Source organism: Passer domesticus, chromosome 8, assembly GCF_036417665.1.
Source record: "Passer domesticus isolate bPasDom1 chromosome 8, bPasDom1.hap1, whole genome shotgun sequence".
Classification (NCBI taxonomy): domain Eukaryota; kingdom Metazoa; phylum Chordata; class Aves; order Passeriformes; family Passeridae; genus Passer; species Passer domesticus.
In genome coordinates, this window is record NC_087481.1 from 8,806,618 (window position 1) to 8,830,752 (window position 24,135).

Consider the following 24,135-nt stretch of genomic DNA (forward strand, 5'->3'; position numbering starts at 1 on the left):
CTGGCCAAGCTCTGGCTGAAACACAGCAGTCATTCTTCAACTTGCATCAAAACTCCCCAAGTCTGCTGCCTCTCCTTTTGGAGCCAAGTGGTTCCTAGAGCCTCTCCGAAGCAGCAAGAGCTGCTGAGCTGAGACACGAGTCTGTATGGAGGGCAGCTACTTTTGTACTGCTGCCAAAGCTTGATTTTGCCTGCTCCTGCATTATCCTGGTGACAGCCTTGTTCTACATGTGGTCAGAGCACTGTTGTCTCCTTAGAATATTACAACTCCTTGTTTTTTCAAGAAGAAGGATCAGATCGAAAGCCTTGGGTATGACATTGTGCTACCTCATTATAGGTGTGCAAAATGGTGAAAACACAGATGTTTGCATAAACACTGGGGACAGCTGACTGTACAAAATAATCACACGAGATGGGAGAAGTGAGGTGAACAGCACACTGGAGCAGCAGACACCTTGGCTTACCTCATCTCCCTGGAATCCTGGGAATCCAGCTGGGGAGAGCTTGGCAGGGACCCCGCAGCACTGCCCACAGGGGGACTTCCTGCCTTGCCTATTGGGGGGACCAAAGGCAGTCCCAGTGACCCCTTCTTCATATCCCCACCAATGGAATGCAGCAAGGCAGCCTGGAAAGAGTAGAACACAGGGCTCAGATCAAGCACCCAGCCTTGCCTCCCCTTCATGCCTCAAGACATCTAGATATGCCCTCAGCTGGGACCTGGCAGGAATAGTCAAACTGATGGTGCGGTTGGCCGAGGATGGGGAATGGAAAGGGAGGTGGTGAGGGAGAGACCATGCCCCAGATTTGCTCCCTCTCCCTTCATGCTCATTTCTCTGCAAGAGTGGCTACATTCCCAGCTGGCATCCACAGGTGTGACATCAAGGTGTTCTGGGCTGCCACTGCCTCCACTGGCCTTCTGGATGGTATTGGAGTGTGTTTAGATCATGGTTCTCTCTCTGACCCTAAGGCACCTTACAGCCGCTCTTGATCTCCAGCACATCCCCACAAAGCCATTCTGCAGGATGACAAAACCTGCTTTTCTCAAGCCCCTCTCTTCTGCTGCTGCTGCCCTTCCCTCCTACACTTCCCCAGCAGCCTTTGAGCCCAGATGCTGCTGCTGAGCTCTCGGGATGCTCGCTGCTCTCCAGCTCCCACACATCCATCATCTCAGGCTCACTGGCATTTAGGAAGTCCAGCAGAGCTCCTTGCCCTGCTGCTCTCTGCAAGGTCTCTGCCTGCCCAAGTTCTTCCTGAGCCCCCATGCCATGGCCAGGAAGGGGGGTGGAGGCAGCAGGTGTATAGGCACCCTTCCTTCTTAACCCATCATGTCTGGCCCAGCTAAGGATCCAAATCGGGACCTGTTCAAACTTCAGTGAAAGGGTCACTTCCTGTCAGCAAAAACATCTCAGAGTTCTACCTACAGCAAAGAAATTGAAAATTTATCACACAGGATTAGCTTGGTCTCTTTACCTTATGGCCTTTTCTCTCTGAACTGAGCTCCTCTATTTTTGCCCGGTGCTCATCACAGCCACTGCCATTTTTCCCATTCTCCTGCTCTCCACTGCGTGTCTGACTTGGTGTGGTAGAAGGAGAGCTCTTCTGGATGGGAGGCAATGGCTTGGAGGGAAGGAGCATAGAGGGATTTGCCAGAGAAAACCTCTTGGCGAGAGGGTAGCCAGTCAGGCCTGCAAAGTGGACACACAAAATGTAACAGAGGCCACAATGCAAACCTAAAACATCTGAAGCTCCATATTTCATGGACACATTTCCTGGAAACTTCTAAAGAGCTGGACAGGGAAGCATGCTCTTGCTGGCAGACACTTGGAGTAGGCCATAGGAAAAACTCTGCCCCACTTCCACAGAGGCACCCCAGGAACAGCCTGGCCTGTGGGCTGCCCTGGGACAGCAGGGAGCCCCGAGCCCTGTGCTCTCCAGCAATGGCTCAGCTGCACATGCACCCTCCTGCTCCTCTCCCTGCCCCACAGCTGAGCAGCCCTCCAGCTGCACGGGGCACTGGCAGCAGCACAGCTCATTGCAGGGCCACATGCAGGGCACAGCTGTTCCCTGGCAATGTGCACAGCCTGGCTGGGCTGCCACAAGACCCTTCCTCCCAGCAGAGAGCGGCCCAGCTCCCCCTTCACCTCTGTGTGAGGCTGAGCCATGCTCTCAAGGGAAGAAGTGAGTTATGTGAAGTTAATCACTTTTATCATCAACACATCTAATAGGTATGGCACTCAATGGGAATAATTTTTAATTATTGGGAATATTTCTTTGGTTTTCTTTTTCATGAAACTAGTCTGCGTTACATTCCTCTCAACAGTATTGAGTTAGCAAGTGTGAAGGGAAAGGTGGAAGTCTCCAAACATAAGAGGGGAAAAAAATTCCTTCTTGAGGCTGGCCTTCTGGGAATCCCTAGGAAAGACCCACACAGCTGTGACTGCTATTTCTGAAAACCACAAAGACCTCTCAGCAAGCAGGCAGGCCTTATTGGTGTTTCTGTACCACTGTAATACCATCCCCTGGGTGGGACCCCATCAGCAAGCAGAGGAAGAACAGGAAATTTTTCTGTACTGAGACCCAACATTGATGGTAAAGAAAGCAACAGGACTTGCATCTCATGGTCAGTTTGTGGGCAGCTGTGGCCACAGTCCCTGTCCTGGCTGACAGTATGACTGATTTGGCTACTGTCAAACAGGAGAAAGCAGAGTAAACTAATGACAGAATGTTGTGATTCCATGGGAGCCCTTGCAGGATCCTCTGTAGCTGTCAGCCACCTACTCTGACAAAGAGCCAGCACTGTCCACCACGGAACAGTTTTCCCTGAAATATGGTTGGGTTTGTTTTCCATTTGGCTTCAGCCTTTCAGCTCCTTCCTATCCTCACCTTTTCCTTCAGAGGTTTTTCCTTTTCCACTAAAGTCCATCTTCAAACCCGTGCTTCTGCCTGGCAGAAGGATCTGGGTTTGACTCTGGGAACACTCTCAGAGCTGACAGCGACAGGAGCTTGGTGCCCAGCCTCAGAACAAGGCCGGGTGACTCCGATCGCCAGCGCTCGGCACAGAGAGGCAGAGCCAGACGCGTCTGCTGCCGCTGCGGCCGTGCCAACCACAACCTGCACAGCCTTCACAGCCCCAGCGTGGGGCTGCCCCTTTGTGACACAATAGCCCATGGGGCTGCCCCTTTGTGATGCAATAGCCCGTGGTTCTCTCATTTCCATGGCTGCAAAACCCCACCCCAACTCCATCCCCTTCCCTTCCCAAGGGCAGCCAGCCCTGAGCCCAGCCTGGCCAGGCCTGAGGCTTTCACACTGTCTAGGAAGTAAACCCTCTCCAAAGCTACTTTTCAAGTCCTTTATTTCTGTAAATTAATTTCTGTAATTTATTTCTGTAATTCCCACTCAGATCTGGGTTGCACCTGGATGGTGTGGGAATTGCTTAATTTCTCTTCACATCAAACAAAGTGCTGGGACACAAAGAATGGCACCGGGCCGTGGAAGTAAAAGCAGCTTTGCACTCCCCAGTAGATGACCCCAGAATTCAGCTGGCCAATAGCTTTAGAGAACAAATTGACCATCCAAATATTCCACTTTTGCTCTGCTTCATTGTTCTAGGGGTTTATTCCCTGCTTGCTTTTTTGCATAAACACCCAAACCCAACATAAACATGATCTGCCTCAAAACATTTCTGATCTTGGCAGTTCCTGACAATTCAAACTTTTCATGATGGAAATAGCACAGGGCAGGTTATTCTGAAAAAAGTGGATAAAACTAATCCTGCTTGATTTGGCAAAACTAAGCCTGAGCCATGGGACCAGTGGGTCTGATCCCTTTTTCTGCATCTGCAATATTATTTCTTCAAGTCTCATGTCTCCTGTCTATTCAAAGAAGCTTTGCACTCTGCATCAGATGCCCCCAGTGTTCAGTGGGCCCATATCATCAGTGTATCTCTAGGGTGTAAACTGGCCATGCAAAGTTCTCCCTCATTGTGGCAGGGGTTTATTCCTGCTTGCTTTCCTGCAGACACACCCAAACCCAACATTGCAACACCTGCCTCAAAACAATTCTCATTTGGACTGTCTCTGAAAATTCAAACCTATACTCAGAGCGTTTCCCTGTCCCCAGGGCCAGGCTCCAAGGCTGGCCTCTCTCCTGCACAGAATGAAGAAGAGCTGCTGCCCTTGCCAGCGGCTCCAGGGTCTGGTGATCAGCGCTCTGAAGGCAGCTTTGTACACATCCTGCCCCTGAGCTGAGCAGCATTCCTGGGCATTGGCACCACCTCTGCAGCCAACATCCTCCAGGACAGCTGCAGGAACGAGATTCAACAAGTGCTGGCTGAAGGAGTCTCCAGGCTGCGGCAGCCCTTCACCTGCTGGAATCATCTTGTGCTGCCATGGGAGAGCAAAGGGGGTGACGGGCTCTTTGCAGTGAAGGTCTCCTCCATGTGCTGCTGCTTGCTGGGCTGATACAGCTGCTGCTGCCTTCCCCCACAGCTGTGTCAGGAGCCTGCCTGGGAAAATAACACTGCCAGTGCCAGTGCCAGCCACTGATCCCTGCCATGGCCCTGCCCACAGGGCATCCTGCCCACCAAACCGCTCCAGTCAGGTGATGTCAGACAACATCAAAATACATTCAAACGATGCATTTCCCACTTTCTGGCAAAATCATGGCCATACAGTCCACGTGTTGGAGGCAGACTGCTGTTGGCAGAAGGGGGAAGCCCCAGCAGCTGCTCTCCCCATGGCTGGATGGCCATGGCAGCAGAGGCAAGCCTCCCACCATGCCCACTGCTGTAGAACCCAGTGCTTTGGAGCTGCTCCCACTCAACTCAGGCTGCTGCTACAGCAGCAGCATCACTTCACACATTTGATAACAGACTTGGAATGGCACACAGGACCTGCCCCAAGAGGTACAAAAAATTTTTTTTAAAGTGGAGTGGGCAGGAGAGTTAGAATAGTTTGCTCCTTTTTAATACAAGCATACCTGATTTAAGCAGGGACACTGGGCTAATCATACTGGGGACCGGTTTGTAATTCTTGTCTCTAGCAATTCCCACCAGTTTGCAAGCATTTTTCACTAAGGGGTAGATAAGATTTTACAGCACATCCATGAGCAAGTCTGAGCCTGAAGTCAATGCACAAGAAAATACTCCCAAATCTGCCACCCATGGGAAAAGGAAGCAGAAAAGCAGATGAAACAAGTGCCATTGCAGCTAAATTGCCCATGGTATTTATCCCATGGTCCAACCTTCCTGTACAAAAGCACCTCAATTCAAACACACAGCTTAAGATCAAGGAATAAAAGTGCTTTGAGAACATTTAAAGCCTGATTCCTATTACTTTCAAGGAGAGGTCAATGCTAAATTCCTTAAAAACACAAATGCAGGTCTATTTGGGACTGCATCCTTCAAAAGCACAAATGGAGGTTTAGAATTGCAGAACTTTTTCCATTGGAAAAGACCTTTAAGATCATAGAGTTCTTCCCATAATCTGAGACTGCTGACACTGCCAAGGCCACCCCTAAAGCCTATCCCAGGACGGGATGCTATTGGCATTCTTGGCCACCTGGGCACCCTGGCTCTCAGCCACTGCCAACCAGCACCCCCAGGTGCTCTTCTGCTGGGCGGCTTCCCAGCCACTCTGCCCCCAGCCTGTAGCCATCCATAGGGGTGCTGTGGCCCCAGGGGAGGACGGGCACTTCACCTTGTTGAACCTCACACAAGTGGCCTCAGCCCATGATCCAGCCTGTCCAGATCCCTCTGGCAGATCAGCACTCCCACCCAGCTTGGCATCGTCTGTAAACTGCCTGAGGTGCCCTTGATCCTCTCTTTCCCATCGTTGACAAAGATGAGAAACACAACTGGTCCCAGTGCTGAGCCCTGGGGAACACCACCTGTGACCAGGCACCAGCTGGATTTAATTCCATTGAATTCCACCCCTCCCTGGGCCTGGCCATCCTGACAGTTTGTACCCAGGGAAGAGTGCACTAAGGTCTTCAGTCTTTTCCTCATCGTTTGTTCTGTGTTTCCACCCACATCCAGGAAAAGACAGAGATTCTCCTTAGCCCTCCTTTTCTTGCTGATGGATTTACAGAAGCATTTTTATCCTCTTTGCAATTTTCTAAGAAGAAATTCTCTACAGTGAGGCTGTTGAGGCACTGGGAACAAGTTGCCCAGAAGAGCTGTGGGTGCCTAAGGAAGGGTTTGCATCTGCCCCTGCTCTCTCCACTTCCCTTCTTAGTCATGACATGGGGGGCCTGAAGCAACTCCAGACTGAGGACAAGGTGAACATGGCTCAGCCTCACACAGAGGTGAGGGGGGAGCTGGGCCGCTCTCTGCTGGGAGGAAGGGTCTTGTGGCAGCCCAGCCAGGCTGTGCACATTGCCAGGGAACAGCTGTGCCCTGCATGTGGCCCTGCAATGAGCTGTGCTGCTGCCAGTGCCCCGTGCAGCTGGAGGGCTGTTCAGCTGTGGGGCAGGCAGAGGAGCAGGAGGGTGCATGTGCAGCTGAGCCATTGCTGGAGAGCACAGGGCTCGGGGCTCCCTGCTGTCCCAGGGCAGCCCAGAGGCCAGGCTGTTCCTGGGGTAGCTCTGTGGAAGTGGGGCAGGGTTTTTCATATGGCTTAGTCCAAGTGTCTGCCAGCAAGAGCATGTTTCCATATGCAGCTATTTAGAAGATTCCAGGAAGTCTTTCCACTGAAATATGGAGCTTCAGATGATTTTCTTTTGTATTGCTGGCTCTGTTATATTTTGTGTCTCCCCTTTGCAGATCTGACTGCCTACAGCCTTACCAAGCAGTTTTCTCTGGACACTTCCAATGTTCTCTTACCCACAAAGTCTTTGTCTCCCATCCAGAAGAGCTCTAATTCCTCCAAGCTCAGGAAGAAGCTGCTGCCTGTCTGAAGAGTGTCACAAGAATAGGATTTATGTGTTAGGCTTCATAGTTAGATATGGATATATATTCTGATATTTAGATGTCGTTTTGAATAAAGGTTTTGATTGTATCTTTCCATTTTGATGACATATTTTTAATTGTATATATTTTATTTTTGTTATTTAAAAAAAAATGATTAAATAAACCAAAAGGAGAATGTGAGACCAGGACCTGCCAGCCTAGAGATTATGGGAGTGCAGCTTGCTTGATGTGCCAGTGTCTCACCACATCCTTTCCTCACTGCACATCTCCTCTTCCTCTTTTCTCACATTTTCTTTCTGTCATTAGTGCTGCTCTTTGTTACTTGGCATTACAACAGGGCCACACATTGACATGTTTGGGGGACAATGGAACCAAAAGATCCTGTATAGTCAAAAGATTTCTACCTGGATATGTTGTGTGCTCTCAGAAGGCCTGAGCAAAGAAACCAAGAGAAGTGTGCCCAAATGCCAAAGCTTTGCTCCTTTGCAATCTCACAGAGGTCTGGCTCACAGGTGACTTCAGGCACAATTTCATAGGTAAGAGGAGGATGTGTATTTCACTGGGAAAAGATGCCCTGCTTTGGAATAGTTGTCTGTATGTAGATTTACCCAGGACAGCAGTCCAACAGTGTTTTTTGCAACTTGCTTGCCAAGGGATGAGTGGGCTGTGAGGCCAATAACAATTGACAAGGGTTCCTCAAATCTATTGCCACTCCAGCCTGGGTGCCCTTCTGCCCAGGGCTATGGGATCATTTGTTCCCATGGACCGGTGCTTGCCAGGGTAATGAATTCCTGCATAGCTGGAACAAGCAATTCTGGATTCCGCTCCAGCTCTTGGTGGGCTGCATGATCATTGACAATGCTACCTTTCCAGAAATTATTCTACAGTTTCCTTTCATAGTCATTTGAAGATTTAAACTTCACATTTCAATTTGTTTTGCCTTAGGGAAAAATGCTTCTGGGCCCAGTGCAAACTGTAACCTTTTGACAGCAAAGTCCTCATGGCTGCCAGCTTCTGATGTTCTAGAAGAAACTGCATGTGAATGTGTTAATTGAGTTTTCTGAAGGAAAACTCTGTCTGACTCTGTGTCACGTGGCTGCATGTGTTGGCATAGCTATGGGTCTAATCCTGGCCTAGTAAAGCCCAGGCAGGCTGGCATGTTGCAGGGAAAACAAGCCCACGAGCTTATGGGGTTGCCATCACCAGCAGAGCAGATGTGTCCTTTGGGGATTTCTCTGGAGACAAAATTAGGGGCCTGCTCCATGCCACAGTATGGATCTCTTAGATCCTTAGATCTTTCTAAACTATCCTAAAAAAGGCAGTGAAACTTCACATACCCTTGCACAATCACTGTTTGGATAGGGGCATTTTTGTCCCTCCTCAAAGCCATTGCTCTTGCACACCAGAAACATGAACATCCACCAACAGGAATGATGCATGGTCCTCCTGCTGCTGCTTCAGAGCTCTGGGAAGTGCAGACCTGGGTATTACCAATGGGAACACTTAATTAGCATTTCATGCTCCTTCAAGATGCCCAGATCTCAGGGCTTTTAGTTTCAAAGCAGCCACTGTACTTGATCTAGGGAAGAACAGTAAATGGGAAACAGCAATTGCCAGCCTTGCAGGGGTGTGGGGAAAACCTGGAGTGTCTGCGTCAAAAGATGAATGGGAAGAGTGCAATTGCCAAAGCCAAAGCTTTGTTAGGATAGCTGGGTCAGTTCTTTACTGCCTGCTTGCATGGAAATAATTTCAGAACCTCCTTTTTGTATCTCGTGCAGAAAAGGAGATCTTAATAATACCATGCTACTTAAAAACACATTGTGATGCAGATCTGTAGTGATTCCCAATGAAGCAGACTGCCTGCTTTGTCACTGCCAGCCCTGGGGACCCTGCAAGAGACCATAGAGTATGCCATGCCTGTTTTATATCCAAGCAAAGCTTGAGTTTGCTTATTAGTGTGGAATAAATACAAGGGTAATAAAATGGACAATTAAACTGGTGACTTTGGAGGATATGCTCATGCTTTCACACGTCAGTCCTGTGCCTCATGCTCCAAGGCTTGTTACTCATCATGAAATATTTCAATAAAAAAACACAGCTCCTGTGTTACATCTGAATAAAATTGCATCAGATCATCAAGAATTCTGCTGGCAAGAACAAGACAAAAGCTGTCTGACACTCACTTGCAGCTGTCCTGGACTTCTGCAGCCCTTTGTGAAATGCTGCTGTAGGCAGAGTGTTTGGAGTTGGTTTGGGCCTTTATGAGAGATCTGTGTAACAGCATGCTGGGCTCTCCTGGCAGAAAACTGTCCAAGCCCAGGGACATGGTGCCAGCAGGAGTGGAGCAGCCCCGCTCCCAGCCCGAGAGCGTTAGCTGAGCCACGCCGGGGAGAAAAGACACTGAGGGGCTCCAGCCCAGCTGCTTCACCTGCCGTGACCGCTCCACAGAGCTCTGCCTCTGGGAGAAAGTCGACGCTGGACAAGCATGGAGCTTTCATCTGCTGCTGGAGCTGCTCCGTGACAGCTCCCGTTCTTCCTGAGGGAGAACCCAGCACCACCTTGTAATGCGTGTCCTGGGGGGATTTTCCTCCGGCATTCTGGGTCTTTGTCCCAGCAGGGGGACGGTGAGGTCTGGCAGTTTGATATCTAGAAGTCACTGGCCTTTTTGCTTGCTTTTCAGCTATTCCACTTGTTAATAAACTGTTGCAATTTTTTTCCACTTTCATCTATTAGTATTCATTTCCTGTTACTGGAAGGGGATTGTTGGAACACTTTAGAGGAGACGACTCATTGCAGAGTGTCCTGTATTAAGTTCTCCCAAACTGTGTGAGACACATGGCTTCACACAGGAGCAGCCCCAAGGCTGCTGAGGGGAAGGCACAGAGGAGGACAAACCCAGTATTTCTGAGGGGAATTCCTTGACACCAAACCAACCTGAGTCGTCCAACAGCTGACCTGACATTTTGAGACATGGGCCAAAGGGGAAAGCTTGCAGTGTGTTTGGTCCAGGCCGGGTCATGCTCAAGGCAAAGGTGTGTCAGTGCACTTGGCTCCTTCTCTCCTCATTGTGTCCAGCACACACAGGAGCCCAGAGCTCCTGCAGAAACCATCACAGCACTCAGTGTGTGAGTTGTGCTCAGTGCTCAGTGTGCTCAGTGTGCTCACACGAGTTGTGTGAGCAACTTGTGTCCAGTGCTCACACAGAGCCGTGTCCAACACTGCACCTCATTGGAATGAGGAACTGTTCCAGCTCTTTTAGGAGCTAAGGAGGTTTGGCCTTCAGATCAGCTCCTTCCCAGCTCTTGATTTGCTGCCCTGGCTGAGCTGCTGCTTGTGGCAACACTTGTTGCACAGCTGCCAGCCCTGCTCTGCTGCCCAGCAGCCACTGCAGGAGCTTGTGCCAGTGACAGCGAACCTTTCAGATCTTCCTCAGGAAAGCTCAGGGCAGAACTTGTCAAAAGAGCATTGCCTGGGCCATGCCTTTGACATTAAATCTCTCCTCTGTGCTTGGTGCCACACACAGTAAATATCTGAGGAAGCAAGTTTTCTGCTCCAGAAATTCCTTAAATCAATCAAACTGTAACAGAACACAATCTGGGATGTGTAATCTCACTTTAATTCATTTGCAGAAAGCTTCAGAGAGCTGTGTGACCTAAATGACCTTGCCACCAAGAACTCAGAAAAATGGGAGAGATGGAATCAGTAGCACAAGGATCTGCATTGTGATTCTCCCACAGGCCTGAGGACACGGCCCACTTCCACTGGGCCATGGCTTTTTACCCTACATCAAAACCTCGTGCTTCAGATTGTGGTGGTGAATGGCCCCGGCCTTGTCCGGCCACACGGTGACCTGAGAAACGCTTGTCAGGCCTGGGCCTTGCTGAGCAGCCCCTGGGCCCAGCTCCTCTTGAGCTTCCCAGAGACACCGAGCGCTGCCAGGCACTTGTGCTGTCTGACGAGCTCCTGGGGTGTCCTGTGAACTGCCTTGGAAACCGCTTTTCCTGCCTCAAAGGCATGACATCCTCCTTCTCCCACTCTCAGAGCCAGGCTGCTGACCCACGGGGCGGCCACGATGAAGCGTTGATGGCTGAGGCCCCTCGCCTGTGGCCCATGAACAGCGCTCCCAAAGGAGGCCCTTGGGGCTCTCCTGGAGCCCAGAGGTGCCAGCAGCAACCTCCCTCTGAGTGGGGCCTCACAGAGCCAGCGCGCTCTCAAGCTTGCTGCACTGGCAGCATGACTGAGCAGCCATGGATCCTGGGCCAAGAGCCCCACTCCTGGAGGCTCCAGTTTAACCACTGCTCAGCTCCAGTGCTGTTAAGCTTTTAGGCCGTATTCCTTTTGATCCTTGTCCTTTCTGTCCCTTTCTCAAATGCACCTAAACACACACACACACACACATAATTCTCAGAATGTTTCTCATTTGATTGACTGAATTTTGTTTCTTGCTTTTTTTCCCCATGTTGTTCCTTAACCAAGTAGTAAGTAATAATGTGAATGTTGCCAATGAATTTTCTTGAGCTGTTGCTTAATATTCTATCTGGCTTTTACTGAACCTTGCCTGGGAATTTTTAAGCAATCTCAGACACTTGTTCATACCAAGCCTTGGGAGCATGATGTGCAGGATTGACACTGGAAAGCAAGAGAGTCATTCAAGAGGGATGAGTTTAACTGTCCATTTTATTACGCTTCTATTTATTTCACTCTAAGAAGCCAAGCCAAGCTTTTCTTGGAGGCAGAATGTGTGTGGGAGGCACTACAATATTATCCCATAGCTCTGGACTGAATGGCACCCAGACGTGGGCTGCACAAGCTGGGGAAAAAGATGTTCCTGCCCTTGAACTTCCTTCCTATCCTCTCAACAACTGAAAACAAAATTATAAAACAATAAACGATAAGTACAATGAAATAAATTATAATAAAAATATTTTTTCTTATGATACTCCAATGATTCAAGTCAAAACAACAATAACTATTACTATAATATTACCAATAAATATAAACAAATTATATACTAAGAAATACCTTCTGAAAGTTTTAATGCAATAACTAATATACTTTAGATTAAAAATATCTAAAAAAACTAACATACAGTCTAACACGCCTTAGTAAAACAATTCATATTACAAACATACTAAACACAAAACCAAGCACCACTAGAATTTCTCCTACATTTTAACCAAACAATTAAACTTTAATAACACCCTTAAGTACTCTAAAACAATTCCAATTATTTTTTAAAATTTAACTGTAGGTGAGTGCTATATTTGGATATTGGTTTTTGGATTGTTTGGGTTAGATGATTTAAAAAATGGGATTTTTACAGCAAATTTAATCAGCTGAGAAGGCGGCACTCTGCAAACAGAACTGACTGAAAATGAATGGGACAGAAATCAGTAACTCTGAAAGTTTTATTTGCTGTCAAATACATCCCACCCAGCCAGCCCCACACAATCCCCATCCCACCGCTCCCAAATGGAGTGGGAATTGGGATCCCACTGCTCCCAATTCCCTTCCAACCCCATCTCATCCTGCTGGCTGTGGAATGGAGTGAGTTTGGCCTGGGATTGAGTTTTTTTGAGGAGGGAACAAGCAATTTGAGGAGGGATGGAGCCTTTAGGGGTTAAAATTCAGTTGTTTTCAGTGGGATTTGAGTGGTTTTGAGGTGACAGATCCATCCCTCTTGGCTTTTGAGGCGCAAAGAGAGGAAGAACAGAAAAAAATCAAGGCCAAACCAAAAGGAGAAGCAACCAGGTGTATTCCCAGCATGGATCACAGGGAATGTGGGTCACCAGGGCTGTGCCCAGCGTGGGTCCTGCAGTGGGGGATGGAGCTGGAGCAGCGCACAAAGCTCTTCCCACACTCGGGGCACTCGCAGGGCTTCCCTCACCGGTGCCTCCGTTGGTGTTGGGTCAATGTAGAGCTCCTGGAGAAGCTCTTCCCACACTGGGGACACTCGTAGGGCCTCTCCCCAGTGTGGATGCGCCGGTGGGTGACGAGGTTGGAGTTGCGCTTGAATCCCTTCCCGCAGTCGGGGCAGCAGAAGGGCCTCTCCTCTGTGTGACTCTGATAGTGCTGGAGGAGATCAGAGCTAATCCGAAACCCCTTCCCACACTCGGAACACTCGTAGGGCCTCTCCCCAGTGTGGATCTTCTGGTGCACGATCAGGTTGGCGCGATGTCCGAATCTCTTCCCACACTCCCCACACTCGTAGGGCCGTTCCCCAGTGTGGGTCCTCTGGTGCTGGATCAGGGTGGAGCTCTGCCTGAAGCTCTTCCCACATTCCTCACACTCGTGGGGCCTCTCCCCAGTGTGGATGAGCTGGTGCCTGACAAGATGGGCGTTCCGCCTGAAGCCCTGCCCGCAGTCGGGGCAGCGGAAGGGCCTCTCCTCTGTGTGCGTGCGCTGGTGCAGGAGGAGACTGGAGCTGGTCTGAAACCTCTTCTTGCACTGATCACACTCGTAGGGCCGTTCCCCAGTGTGGCTCCTCTGGTGCACAATCAGGCTGGAGCTCCTCGTGAAGCTCTTCCCACACTCCAAGCACTTGTGGGGCTTCTCCTCATCATGGAGCTGCTCATGGACCACCAGCTCTGAGCTCTGGCTCCATCTCCGGCCGCCTTCCCAGCCCAGGCTGGCTCTTTCCCCCTCAGATCCCCGTGATCTGCGTTTGCAGCCCCTCCTCGTGTGGCATCTCTGGGGCTTTTCCTCCCCGTTGGGTTCCTGCACCGTGGAGCCGCTCAAAATGGCCTCTGCCACGAGGTTCTGCTGTGCTGGGCTGGGAGATGGAGCAGGAGAGAGGGAGAAAGGGGCACTGACTTCCTCCTCACCTGCCTCATTGTCCCAGGGCATCTTGCTCTTCCTCACAGCCTCCCTGGGGCTGGAAATGGGAAATCCTGGTTTGGGGAAAAGAAGGGATGGGCATGTTGAGTTTGAAGGTCCCTCTGCCCAAGTCCATCTCTACAAGTCACCAGCAACCAATGCTGCAGAAAAACCTCCCAAACACCAAGATTCAGTGCTGAAAAACCCAGCCCAGGAGTTCCCCACCCCAGTCCCTCCCCTCTGCTGTTCAGGGGCTCCCCTGTCCCAGCTGCTGGGGTCAAGCTTGCATTGGGGGTCCCCCTTCTCCTCTGTGCCCGCCCTCTCCAGGCTGCTGGCAGTCCCAGCAATACCAAAAGTTGCCCCCTCTTCACTCTGCCCATTCAGGGGTGCTGGGGCTTTTTGGGCTCCCTTCTCCCCTCATGCTCTGCTCTGGGCTGCAGGGGCTCCAAGGAGTCCCCCCTGCCCCTCTCCAGCCTCTGCAGGCTCCCGCCAATGGCGGCGCTCCCCCCTCTCTGGGCCCCCCACTTTGGGCTCCTGGGGGACACAGGGCTCTGCTCCTCCAGGCTGCCTCTGCCGCCAGCTGCCACCCCCCGATGTCCCCACAAGGGGCCTTTTCCGCTCAGCCTTGCACTTCTTCATTCTCCAAACATCCCCCCAAAAAATCCCAGCCCAGGGAGCCCCCGGGATATCTGGGCCGAGCTCCCCCTCCCCGCTCACCTGCGCCATGGGGGCGATGATCCCACAGGTGGGGGCTGCAAATGCACGGAGGGCTCGACCGCGTGATTCCTGCTGCTCAGCCTTGATCTGCCTCTGTCCCTCCTCTTCCTCTTCCTGCCCCTTCTCCTATTCCATCCCCCCGCCTCCTCCTAATCCTTCTCCTCCCTCACCACACCTCCTTCTCCTTCTGTGGCTGCTCTCTCTCCGCCTTCCCCCTCCTCTTCCATCTCCCCTCCCACCCTCCTCCTCCCTAATCCCACCTCTTTCTCCTTCATCCGTGCCGTTGCCTCCCTCCTCCTCCTCCTCCCCCAGCAGCAGCGACGCCCTCGCTGCCCCGTTCCCGGAGCCCTCGCAGCCCGCGGCAGGAGCGGGGCTGGAGCCGGCACAGCTCGGCACGGGCAGCGCGGGGCTCTCGGCTGCTCCCGGCCGCTGCGGAGAAGGGGGGAAGCCGGCCCGGGCAAAAGGAGAGGCAAACTTCGACAACTGGGGGCCCCACATCCAAACTGGGCCCTGCTGGGGAGCCTGCCTGGGCACTGCCAGCCCTTGGGGCTCCTCTCGGCACATCCGGGAGGGGGGAACGCACAGAGGGCTGCGGGATCCCAGCGCTGGCAGCACTGCCAGGGACTGGGCTCTGCTGGCATCATACTGGGAGTGACTGGGACTGTACTGGGTTTGTACTGGGATCATACTGGGATCACACTTGGACTGTACTGGCTTTGTACTGATATCATTCTGGGATCATACTGGGAGTGAGCAGGAGCCTGCAGGGGCAATTGAGACCATGTTAGGGGGAATTGGGATCTACTGGGAGTGACTGGGATTATGCTGAGGGTGACTGGGAGCAGCTGGGAGCAACTGGGATCATGACAGGAGCAACTGGGAGTGGCTGGCTGCATGCTGGGAGTGACTGGAAACAACTGGGCTTATACTGGGATCATCCTGGGATCACGCTGGAGGTGACTGGGATCAAACTGGCAGTGAGGGCCACTGCACTGAGGCTGACTGGGAGTGCTTGGCAGCAAATGGGATCATACTGGGGAATAATGGGAGGGACTGGGAACATGCTGGAGGGACCTGGGATACACTGGGAGATACTGGGAGTGACTAGAACCAAAGGGAGGGTGAAAGAGAGCCACTGGAACCGTGTGGAGCACAACTGGTTCATACTGGCAGGGACTGGGAGGAACTGGGCTCATCTCTGGATCATACTGGGAGGGACTGGACTGATACTGGGAGAATCTGAGAGCGACTGGGAACACACCCTGCACATCATCCCCCATACTGGGCCTGACTGGGAGCAACTGGGATTATACTGGGACCACACTGGGAGGGCTGGCATGTGACTGGGATCCAACTGGAGCTTACTGGGATCATATTGGGGTTGAAAGGGAGTGACTGGGATCACACTTTGGGCTACTGGGAGCACCTGAGAGAAACTGGGATCATGCTGCAAGCAAACTGGAGGAACTGGGCAGGACTGGATGCATGCTGGAGGCAACTGGGATATTCTGGGCATGACGGGGGGATCACACTGGGAGAACTGACACCTTCCTGGGGCCACTGGCAGCGCCTGGAAATGACTGCAGACATGCTGGGGGCAACTGGGATATACTGGGAGTGTCTGTGACCATACTGGGGGGACTGAAACCACACTGAGAACGACTGGGACCATGATGGGGAGACCTGGGACCACACTGGGGGCAACTGGGAGTGAGTGGGACTGTGCTGGGAGGGACTGGGATCATCTGGGGAGTGACTGGGACTAGAGCAGGGGCAACTGGGTCCAACTGGGTCCATACTGGGAGTGTCTGTAACCATAGTGGAGTGATGGAACCACACTGGGAACAGCTGGGAATTACTGGGGTTTGTGGAGAGAATTATTTGGTTTGGGGGGAGTTGGGGAATTTTGGGGGGTTTGGAGGGTGATTTTGGGGGGTTTTGTGGATTTTCGGAGGGTTTTATTGGCACTCTGCGGGGGTGTTTTTCTGCAGGTATTTGGGGGTTTAGTGAAATATTTTTCTGGGGTTTTTTTAAGTTTTGAGAGGTGTTACTGGGATTTGGTGGGATTCTTTGGAATTTTTGGTGGGTTTTATTGGAATTTCTGCAGGATTTTGGACGCGTGGTGCAATTTTATTGGAATTGTGGGGGCATTTAGTGGGATTCTTGGAGGGTTTGGGATTTTTGGGGGTTTTTTGGGAGGTCTTTTTGGGTTGCCATGATTTCTTTGGGTTTTGGGGGGGATTTTGTGGGGCTTTTTATGGTTTAGGGGATATTTTTGGGGGCACTTGTGGGGTTTAATCGGGATTCTGGGGGGTTTGTTGGGATTTCAAAAGATTTTGTGGGCTTTTATTGGAACTCTAGGGTGTTCTAATGGGATTTTGTGAGATTTAATTCGGATTTCATGAGTTTTATTGGGACTTCTGGGGTGTTTAAGGAGATTTTGGTGCCTCTCACCCCTTCTCTACACCTGAGAACAACCCTAAAGCCCCCCCAGAATTCCCCAAAAATCCCAATAAAACCCTCCAAAACCCCAGGGAATCCCACAAAACCCCAATGAAACCCACCCAAATTTAAAAAAAAATCAGAGAAATTTCAATACATTTCCCCCCACCAAAAATCCTCAAAACCCCCAATAAAATCCCCCAAAATCCAAAACCCCCTAAATCCACAAAACGCCCCAAAACCCCAATAATTCTCCATAAATCCCAACAAAATCCCCCAAAGTCCAAAAAAGCCCTCTGAAAATCCACATAAAACCCCCAAAATCCCCACACACCCTCTCAACCCCCCCCCCCCCAAAATCCCCCCAGACTCTGTGGGGCCGTCCTGGATCAGGGGCACCGGCCGGTGGAACAGGAGCCACCTCAGGGGCCCTCGGAGCTCTGTGGGGAGGGGGCACCATGGGAGACCCCCAGAAACGGGAGGGGGGGGGGGTGGAACCCCTGTTGTGCCCCCTCACCCCAAAACCCCCAGACCCCGGTTCAGGGGGGACTGGGACCCCCCGGGACCCCCAAATCTCCCTCGGGACCCCTCTGGGAGACCCAAACCCCCCCAAGGTTGGCCCAGGATCACTCTGGACCCCCAAAACCTTCCCGGGAGCCTCAGACCCCCCAGTTCCCCACAAAATTGACCCCACACCCACCTGAGACCCCCTCAAATCCATCAGACTGCCCCAAATCCCTCTCAGCCGCCTCAATCCCTCCCAAACCCTGGGAAATCCCCTCACACTCCGCTAAATCCCCCCAGATGCACCTCAGAGCCCCCCAGCTCCTCTCAGAATCCCCCAAAATCCCCTCAGACCCTTCCAATTCCCCTCAGATCCCCCTAAACCCACCTGAGAACACTCCAGACCCTCTCAAGCTGCCCCCAAAGCTCCCTAAAGCCCCCTCAGAGCCCCTCACGCCCCCCAAACCCACCGCACACCCCCCTATTTCCCGTCGATCTCCCCAAAATCCCCAATTTCTCCTCAGACCGCCCCAAACCCCCCCAGTTTCCCCTCAGCGCCCTCCTCAGCCGCGCTCGCCTCTGAATCTCCCGCCTCCGCCGCGTGCACGGGCTCCCCAGCCAATAGCGGCGCGCCCCGCCCCGAACCAGCCAATGAGGACGCGGCTCCCCTCAGCAGCGCCCGCCTCCCCGCGGCGCTGCAGCCAATCAGAGGCGAGGCGCAGCGGCGGTGCCGGTGCCGGGCGCTGCAGAGAGCGGGGGCGGCGCTGGGAGCGGCCGGAGCGCTCCGGGAGCTGCTGAGGCGGCCGGGACAGGGCCGGGAGGGGCTGAGAGGGGATCGGGGGGGCGTGGGAGGGTCCGGGGGGTCTGGGGGGGCTTTGGGGAGGGTTCCGGGGTGTGGGGCGGGGTCTGGGGAGGGCTCTTGGCTGGGGGATCGTGAGGTGTCAGGGAGGGTCTGGGGAGGGGTCCTGGGGCACTGTGGGGGGATCTGGGGGTGGGGAGGGGTCCCGAGAGGGGTCTCGAGGGGGGTCCTGGGGGTGCTGGGGGGACTTTGGGGTTCCAGGGTGGTCCTGGGCCAACCTTGGGGGCTTTTCAGGGGGATTTGGGGTTCCCGGGGGAGATTTGGGGATCCTGGGGGTTCCCAGCGCCCCCCTCCTGTTTTTGGGGGTCTCCCATGGTGCCCCCTCCCCACAGAGCTCCGAGGGCCCCTGAGGTGGCTCCTGTTCCACCGGCCGGTGCCCCTGATCCAGGACGGCCTCAGTAAGTCTGGGGGGATTTTGGGGGGCATTTTTTAGGAGGGTTTTTGGGGATTTTGGGAGGCCTTTTTTTAGAACTTTGGAGGGATTTGATGGAGGGGTATTATTGGGGTTTTGGAGAGAATTATTGGGTTTTGGGGGGTTATGGGATTTTGGGGGTTTTGTGGATTTGGGGAGTTTTGGATTTTGGGGGATTTTATTGGGGTTGGGGGGGTTGATTTTTGAGGAGGTTTAGTGAAATTTTGGGGAGTTTTTTTGAGTTTTGGTGGATTTCACAGGGATTTTTTGTGTGATTCTCTGGGGTTTTGGAGGATCTTATTGTAATTTGTTGAGGAAGTTGGGATTTTTAGTGGAATTTGTGGGGCATTTGGGCGTCTGGGGCCTTTGGGGTTGTCCCAGGGTTTGCGGAATGGCTGAGAGGCATCAAAATCTCCTTAAAAGCCCCAAAAGTCCCAATAAAACTCATGAAATCTGAAATAAATCTCACAAAATCCCATTAGAACACCCTAGAATCCCAATAAAAGCCCACAAAATCTTTTGAAATCCCAATAACCCCCAACATCCCGATGAAACCCCAAAAATGTCCCCTAAAAAATCTTGTAAAATCTCCCCTAAGACCCAAAGAAATCAGAGCAACACCCAAAAAAACCCCACAAAACTCCCCTAAATCCCACCAAAACTCCCCAAAAAACCCAAATTGCCAAAAAACCCCACAAAACTCCCCTAAATCCCACCAAAACTCCCAAAAAAACCCAAACTGCCAAATAACCCAAACCCCAAATAAATCCCACTAGATGCCTCCACAATTCCAATAAATACCTCAAAATCTCCTAAAAATCCCAATAAACCCCCCAGAATTTATGAGAATCGTGAAAACCCCCAACAAAATCCCAGTAAAACCTCCCAAAATACCAAAAAAAAAACCCCAAAACAAAATATTCAATAAACCCCCAAACACCTCCAGAACAACACTCCCCCAAAGCACCAATAAAACCCCCAAAATCTAAACCCCCCAAAATCCACAAAACCCCCCAACATTTCCCACCTTGTCCCAGCATGTCTGCAGTCATTTCCAGGCGCTGCCAGTGGCCCCAGGAAGGTGTCAGCTCTCCCAGTGTGATCCCCCAGTCATGCCCAGAATATCCCAGCTGCCTCCAGCATGCATCCAGTCCTGCCCAGTTCCTCCAGTTCACTTGCAGCATGATCCCAGTTTCTCTCAGGTGCTCCCAGAAGCCCAAAGTGTGATCCCAGTCACTCCCTTTCAAACCCAATATGATCCCAGTAAGCTCCAGTTGGATCCCAGTCACATGCCAGCCCTCCCAGTGTGGTCCCAGTATAATCCCAGTTGCTCCCAGTCAGGCCCAGTATGGGGATGATGTGCAGGGTGTGTTCCCAGTCGCTCTCAGATTCTCCCAGTATCAGTCCAGTCACTCCCAGTATGATCCAGAGATGAGCCCAGTGTGCTCCCAGTCCCTGCCAGTATGAACCAGTTGTGCTCCACACGGTTCCAGTGGCTCTCTTTCACCCTCCCTTTGGTTCTAGTCACTCCCAGTATCTCCCAGTGTATCCCAGGTCCCTCCAGCATGTTCCCAGTCCCTCCCATTATTCCCCAGTATGATCCCATTTGCTGCCAAGCACTCCCAGTCAGCCTCAGTGCAGTGGCCCTCACTGCCAGGATGATCCCAGTCACCTCCAGCGTGATCCCAGCTGATCCCAGTAGAAGCCCAGTTGTTTCCAATCCCTCCCAGCATGCAGCCAGCCACTCCCAGTTGCTCCTGTCATGATCCCAGTTGCTCCCAGCTGCTCCCAGTCACTCCCAGTAGATCCCATTTGCCCCTAACATGGTCTCAATTGCCTCTGCAGGCTCCTGCTCCCTCCCAGTATGATCCCAATATGGTATCAGTACAAAGCCAGTACAGTCGAAGTGTGATGCCAGTATGATCCCAGAACAAACCCAGTACAGTCCCAGTCACTCCCAGTATGATCCCAGAATGGTATCAGTACAAAGCCAGTACAGTCCAAGTGTGATGCCAGTATGATCCCAGTACAAACCCACTACAGTCTCAGTCACTCCCAGTATGATGCCAGCAGAGCCCAGTCCCTGGCAGTGCTGCCAGCACTGGGATCCCGCAGCCCTCTGTGCGTTCCCCCCTCCCGGATGTGCCGAGAGGAGCCCCAAGGGCTGGCAGTGCCCAGGCAGGCTCCCCAGAAGGGCCCAGTTTGGATGTGGGGCCCCCAGTTGTCGCAGTTTGCCTCTCCTTTTGCCCGGGCCGGCTTCCCCCCTGATCCGCAGCGGCCGGGAGCAGCCGAGAGCCCCGTGCTGCCCGTGCCGAGCTGTGCCGGCTCCAGCCCCGCTCCTGCCGCGGGCTGCGAGGGCTCCGGGAACGGGGCAGCGAGGGTGTCGCTGCTGCTGGGGGAGGAGGAGGAGGGAGGGAACCGTAGGGATGAAGGAGGAGAAGGAGGCGGGATTAGGGAGGGGGAGGAGGGTGGGAGGGGAGATGGAAGAGGAGGGGGAAGGCGGAGAGAGAGCAGCCACAGAAGGAGAAGGAGGTGTGGTTAGGAGGAGAAGGATTAGGAGGAGGCGGGGGGATGGCAGAGGAGAAGGGGCAGGAAGAGGAAGAGGAGGGACAGAGGCGGATCAAGGCTGAGCAGCAGGAAGCACGCGGTCGAGCCCTCCGTGCATTCGCAGTCCCCACCTGTGGGATCATCGCCCCCCATCGCGCAGGTGAGCGGGCAGGGGGAGCTCGGCCCAGATAGGCCGGGGGGTCCCTGGGCTGGGATTTTTTTGGGGGGATGTTTGAAGAATGAAGAAGTGCAAGGCTGAGCGGAAAAGGCCCCTTGTGGGGACATCGGGGGGTGGTGGTGGCGGCAGAGGCAGCCTGGAGGAGCAGAGCCCTGTGTCCCCCAGGAGCCCAAAGTGGGGAGCCCAGAGAGGGGGGAGCGCCGCCATTGGCGGGAGCCTGCAGAGGCTGGAGAGGGGCAGGGGGGACTCCTTGGAGCCCCTGCAGCCCAGAGCAGAGCATGAGGGGAGAAGGGAGCCCAAAAGGGAGCCCAAAAAGCCCCGGCACCCCTGAATGGGCAGAGCGAAGAGGGGGCAGCTTTTGGGATTGCTGGGACTGCCAGCAGGCTGGGGAGGGCGGGCACCGAGGAGAAGGGGGACCCCCAATGCAAGTGTAACCCCAGCAGCTGTGACAGGGGGAACTCCGAAGAGCAGAGGGGAGGGACAAGGGACAGGGAGTTCTTGGTAGGATTTTTAGGGCTGAACCTTGGTGTTTGGGAGGTTTTTCTGGAGTCCAGATGGCCGGTGACTTCTCGAGGTGGGCTCGGGCAGATGGACCTTCAAATTCAATGTGCTCATCCCTTATTTTCCTCAAACCATGATTTCTCATTGCCAACCCCTGGGAGGCTGTGAGGAAGAGCAAGATGCCCTGGGACAATGAGGCAGGTGAGGAGGAAGTCAGTGCCCCTTTCCCCCTCTCTCCTGCTCCATCTCCCAGCTCAGCACAGCAGAACCTCGTGGCAGAGACCGTTTTGAGCGGCTCCACGGCGCAGGAACCCAACGGGGAGGAAAAGCCCCGGCGATGCCGCACGAGGAGGGGCTGCAAACGCAGATGGCGGGGATCTGAGGAGGAAAGACCCACCCTGGGCCGGGAAGGCAGCCGGAGATGGAGCCAGAGCTCAGAGCTGGTGGTCCATGAGCAGTTCCATGATGGGGAGAAGCCCCACAAGTGCTTGGAGTGTGGGAAGAGCTTCAGGAGGAGCTCCAATCTGATCAGGCACCAGGTGATCCACAGTGGGGAACGGCCCTACGAGTGTGGGGAATGCGGGAAGAGCTTCAGACTTCGCACCAACCTGATCTACCACCAAAATATCCACTCTGGGGAGAGGCCCTACGAGTGTTCTGAGTGTGGGAAGGGGTTTTGGATCCGCTCCCATCTTTTCTGGCACTATCGGATTCACACGGAGGAGAGGCCCTTCTGCTTCCCCGACTGCGGGAAGGGATTCAGGCACAACTCCACCCTCGTCACCCACCGGCGCATCCACACTGGGGAGAGGCCCTACGAGTGTCCCCAGTGTGGGAAGAGCTCCTCCAGCAGCTCTAACTTGACCCAACAGCAACGGAGGCACCGGTGAGGGAAGCCCTGCGTGTGCCCCGAGTGCGGGAAGAGCTTCGTGCGCTGCTCCAGCTCCATCCTCCACTGCAGGACTCACGCTGGGCACAGCCCTGGTGACCCACATTCCCTGTGATCCATGGTGGGAACATGTAGCCATGATATTTTAGTGAAAAAGCCTCTGCTGGGATTTTTCCTGTCCTGAGGAGCTGAGAGCCTCAGGAAAGAAATGTAAACAATAACTATCTGCTGCTGTGGAATGCCACAGGTGCATCTTCCATTGGTCCATGTGGATTGTTTTCAATCAGTGACCAATCACAGCCACCTGTGCCAAGGCTGTGAGCAGTCACAGGATTTTTGTTATTCATTCCTATTCTATTCTTGTCTTTGTAGACTTCTGATCTTCTTCTCTCTGTTCTTTTTAGTATAGTTGTAATGTAGTATTTTAATATAATATATAACATAATAAATCAGCCTTCTGATGAAAATGGAGTCAAACCTCGTGTCCTCACACAAAGGGCAGCCTAAACAACAATTGGTGACCCCTGGACGTGTGAAACTGATGGCAACCCCAGGAGTGACCACAGAGTCCAGCCTGGAGCTGAAGAAACGAGACCCTGAAGATGGGCAGAGTTCACAGCCAAGGCAAACAGGAGAACCTGTTGGACTTTCCTGGACATTGTGTCCAGAGACCGCAGAGCAGCAGAGTTGCACAGCTGGATCCACAAGGACACTGTCTAAAGGTACTGTTATTTTTTCCCTTCCTGAAGATCCTGCCATTCGCAGAAGGTGGGAGGAAAGTTGGAAAAACATACCTTCGGGAGCTCAGGTTCCGTTTACTGGGTCAGAGAAGAAAGTTATTAAACTCTGGCACAGATGGGGACACGAGAACAGAGTTAATAGTGTGTGGGAGAGACTGTGTTATGAGTTTTTAAGATGGGCAAAATTTCATAGATTTTTTACAAATGTCGTATACTCCCTTGATTTAGATCTTTGGGAGTTCATGGACGCTGCTTTTGAGTGGACAAAGGACCAGGGTGTTACACTCCCAACAATGTATGGAGTACACCTATGGCTCTTATTCTGTATTTTGGAAAAAAGGGAGGCTGCAGGGGACATCATGGCTCGGTGGCGCGGTCGCGCTCCGTTTCCACCAGGTTCGGCACGAGAGGAGCCTCTCAAAGAAGACGATCCGCGGGTTCGCAGCCCCCCCACATTGCCCACAGCTGAGCAAAAGTTTTTCTCCGCTCCCTTGGAGCATGAGCAGGCAGAGCTGCCTTCCCCCCCTGCTCTTTCTCTTGAGGGGGATGGGGAGCCGGCCCTGCCCGCTTCGCCGCGGAATTCTCCGCTCCCCCCACTCCGGGGGGACGCGGGTCCGCCTCAGC

The 24,135-nt window shown here is 52.9% G+C and overlaps 2 protein-coding genes and 1 long non-coding RNA gene across 3 annotated transcripts in view; 1 reads left to right on the plus strand and 2 right to left on the minus strand.

Annotated features, from left to right (window-relative positions):
* Window positions 1-24,135, minus strand: part of LOC135305571 (zinc finger protein 850-like) — a 296,716-nt gene that overhangs the window by 169,838 nt on the left and 102,743 nt on the right. Inside the window, 1 exon segment of the mRNA XM_064429306.1 lies at window positions 12,749-13,498. Within this exon segment, the coding sequence (XP_064285376.1) occupies window positions 12,749-13,498 (750 nt within the window).
* Window positions 517-3,084, minus strand: LOC135305765 (uncharacterized). The gene is made up of 3 exons (XR_010366749.1): window positions 2,883-3,084; window positions 1,470-1,684; window positions 517-624 (listed from the first exon to the last, which is right to left on the minus strand). It is a non-coding gene; the product is annotated as an uncharacterized LOC135305765 (long non-coding RNA).
* LOC135305655 (zinc finger protein 154-like) lies at window positions 21,738-24,032 on the plus strand. Its single transcript, XM_064429400.1, has 2 exons — window positions 21,738-22,083; window positions 22,162-24,032. Exons 1-2 carry the CDS (start codon window positions 22,062-22,064, stop codon window positions 22,770-22,772), a joined length of 633 nt encoding a protein of 210 aa, XP_064285470.1. The 5' UTR covers window positions 21,738-22,061; the 3' UTR covers window positions 22,773-24,032.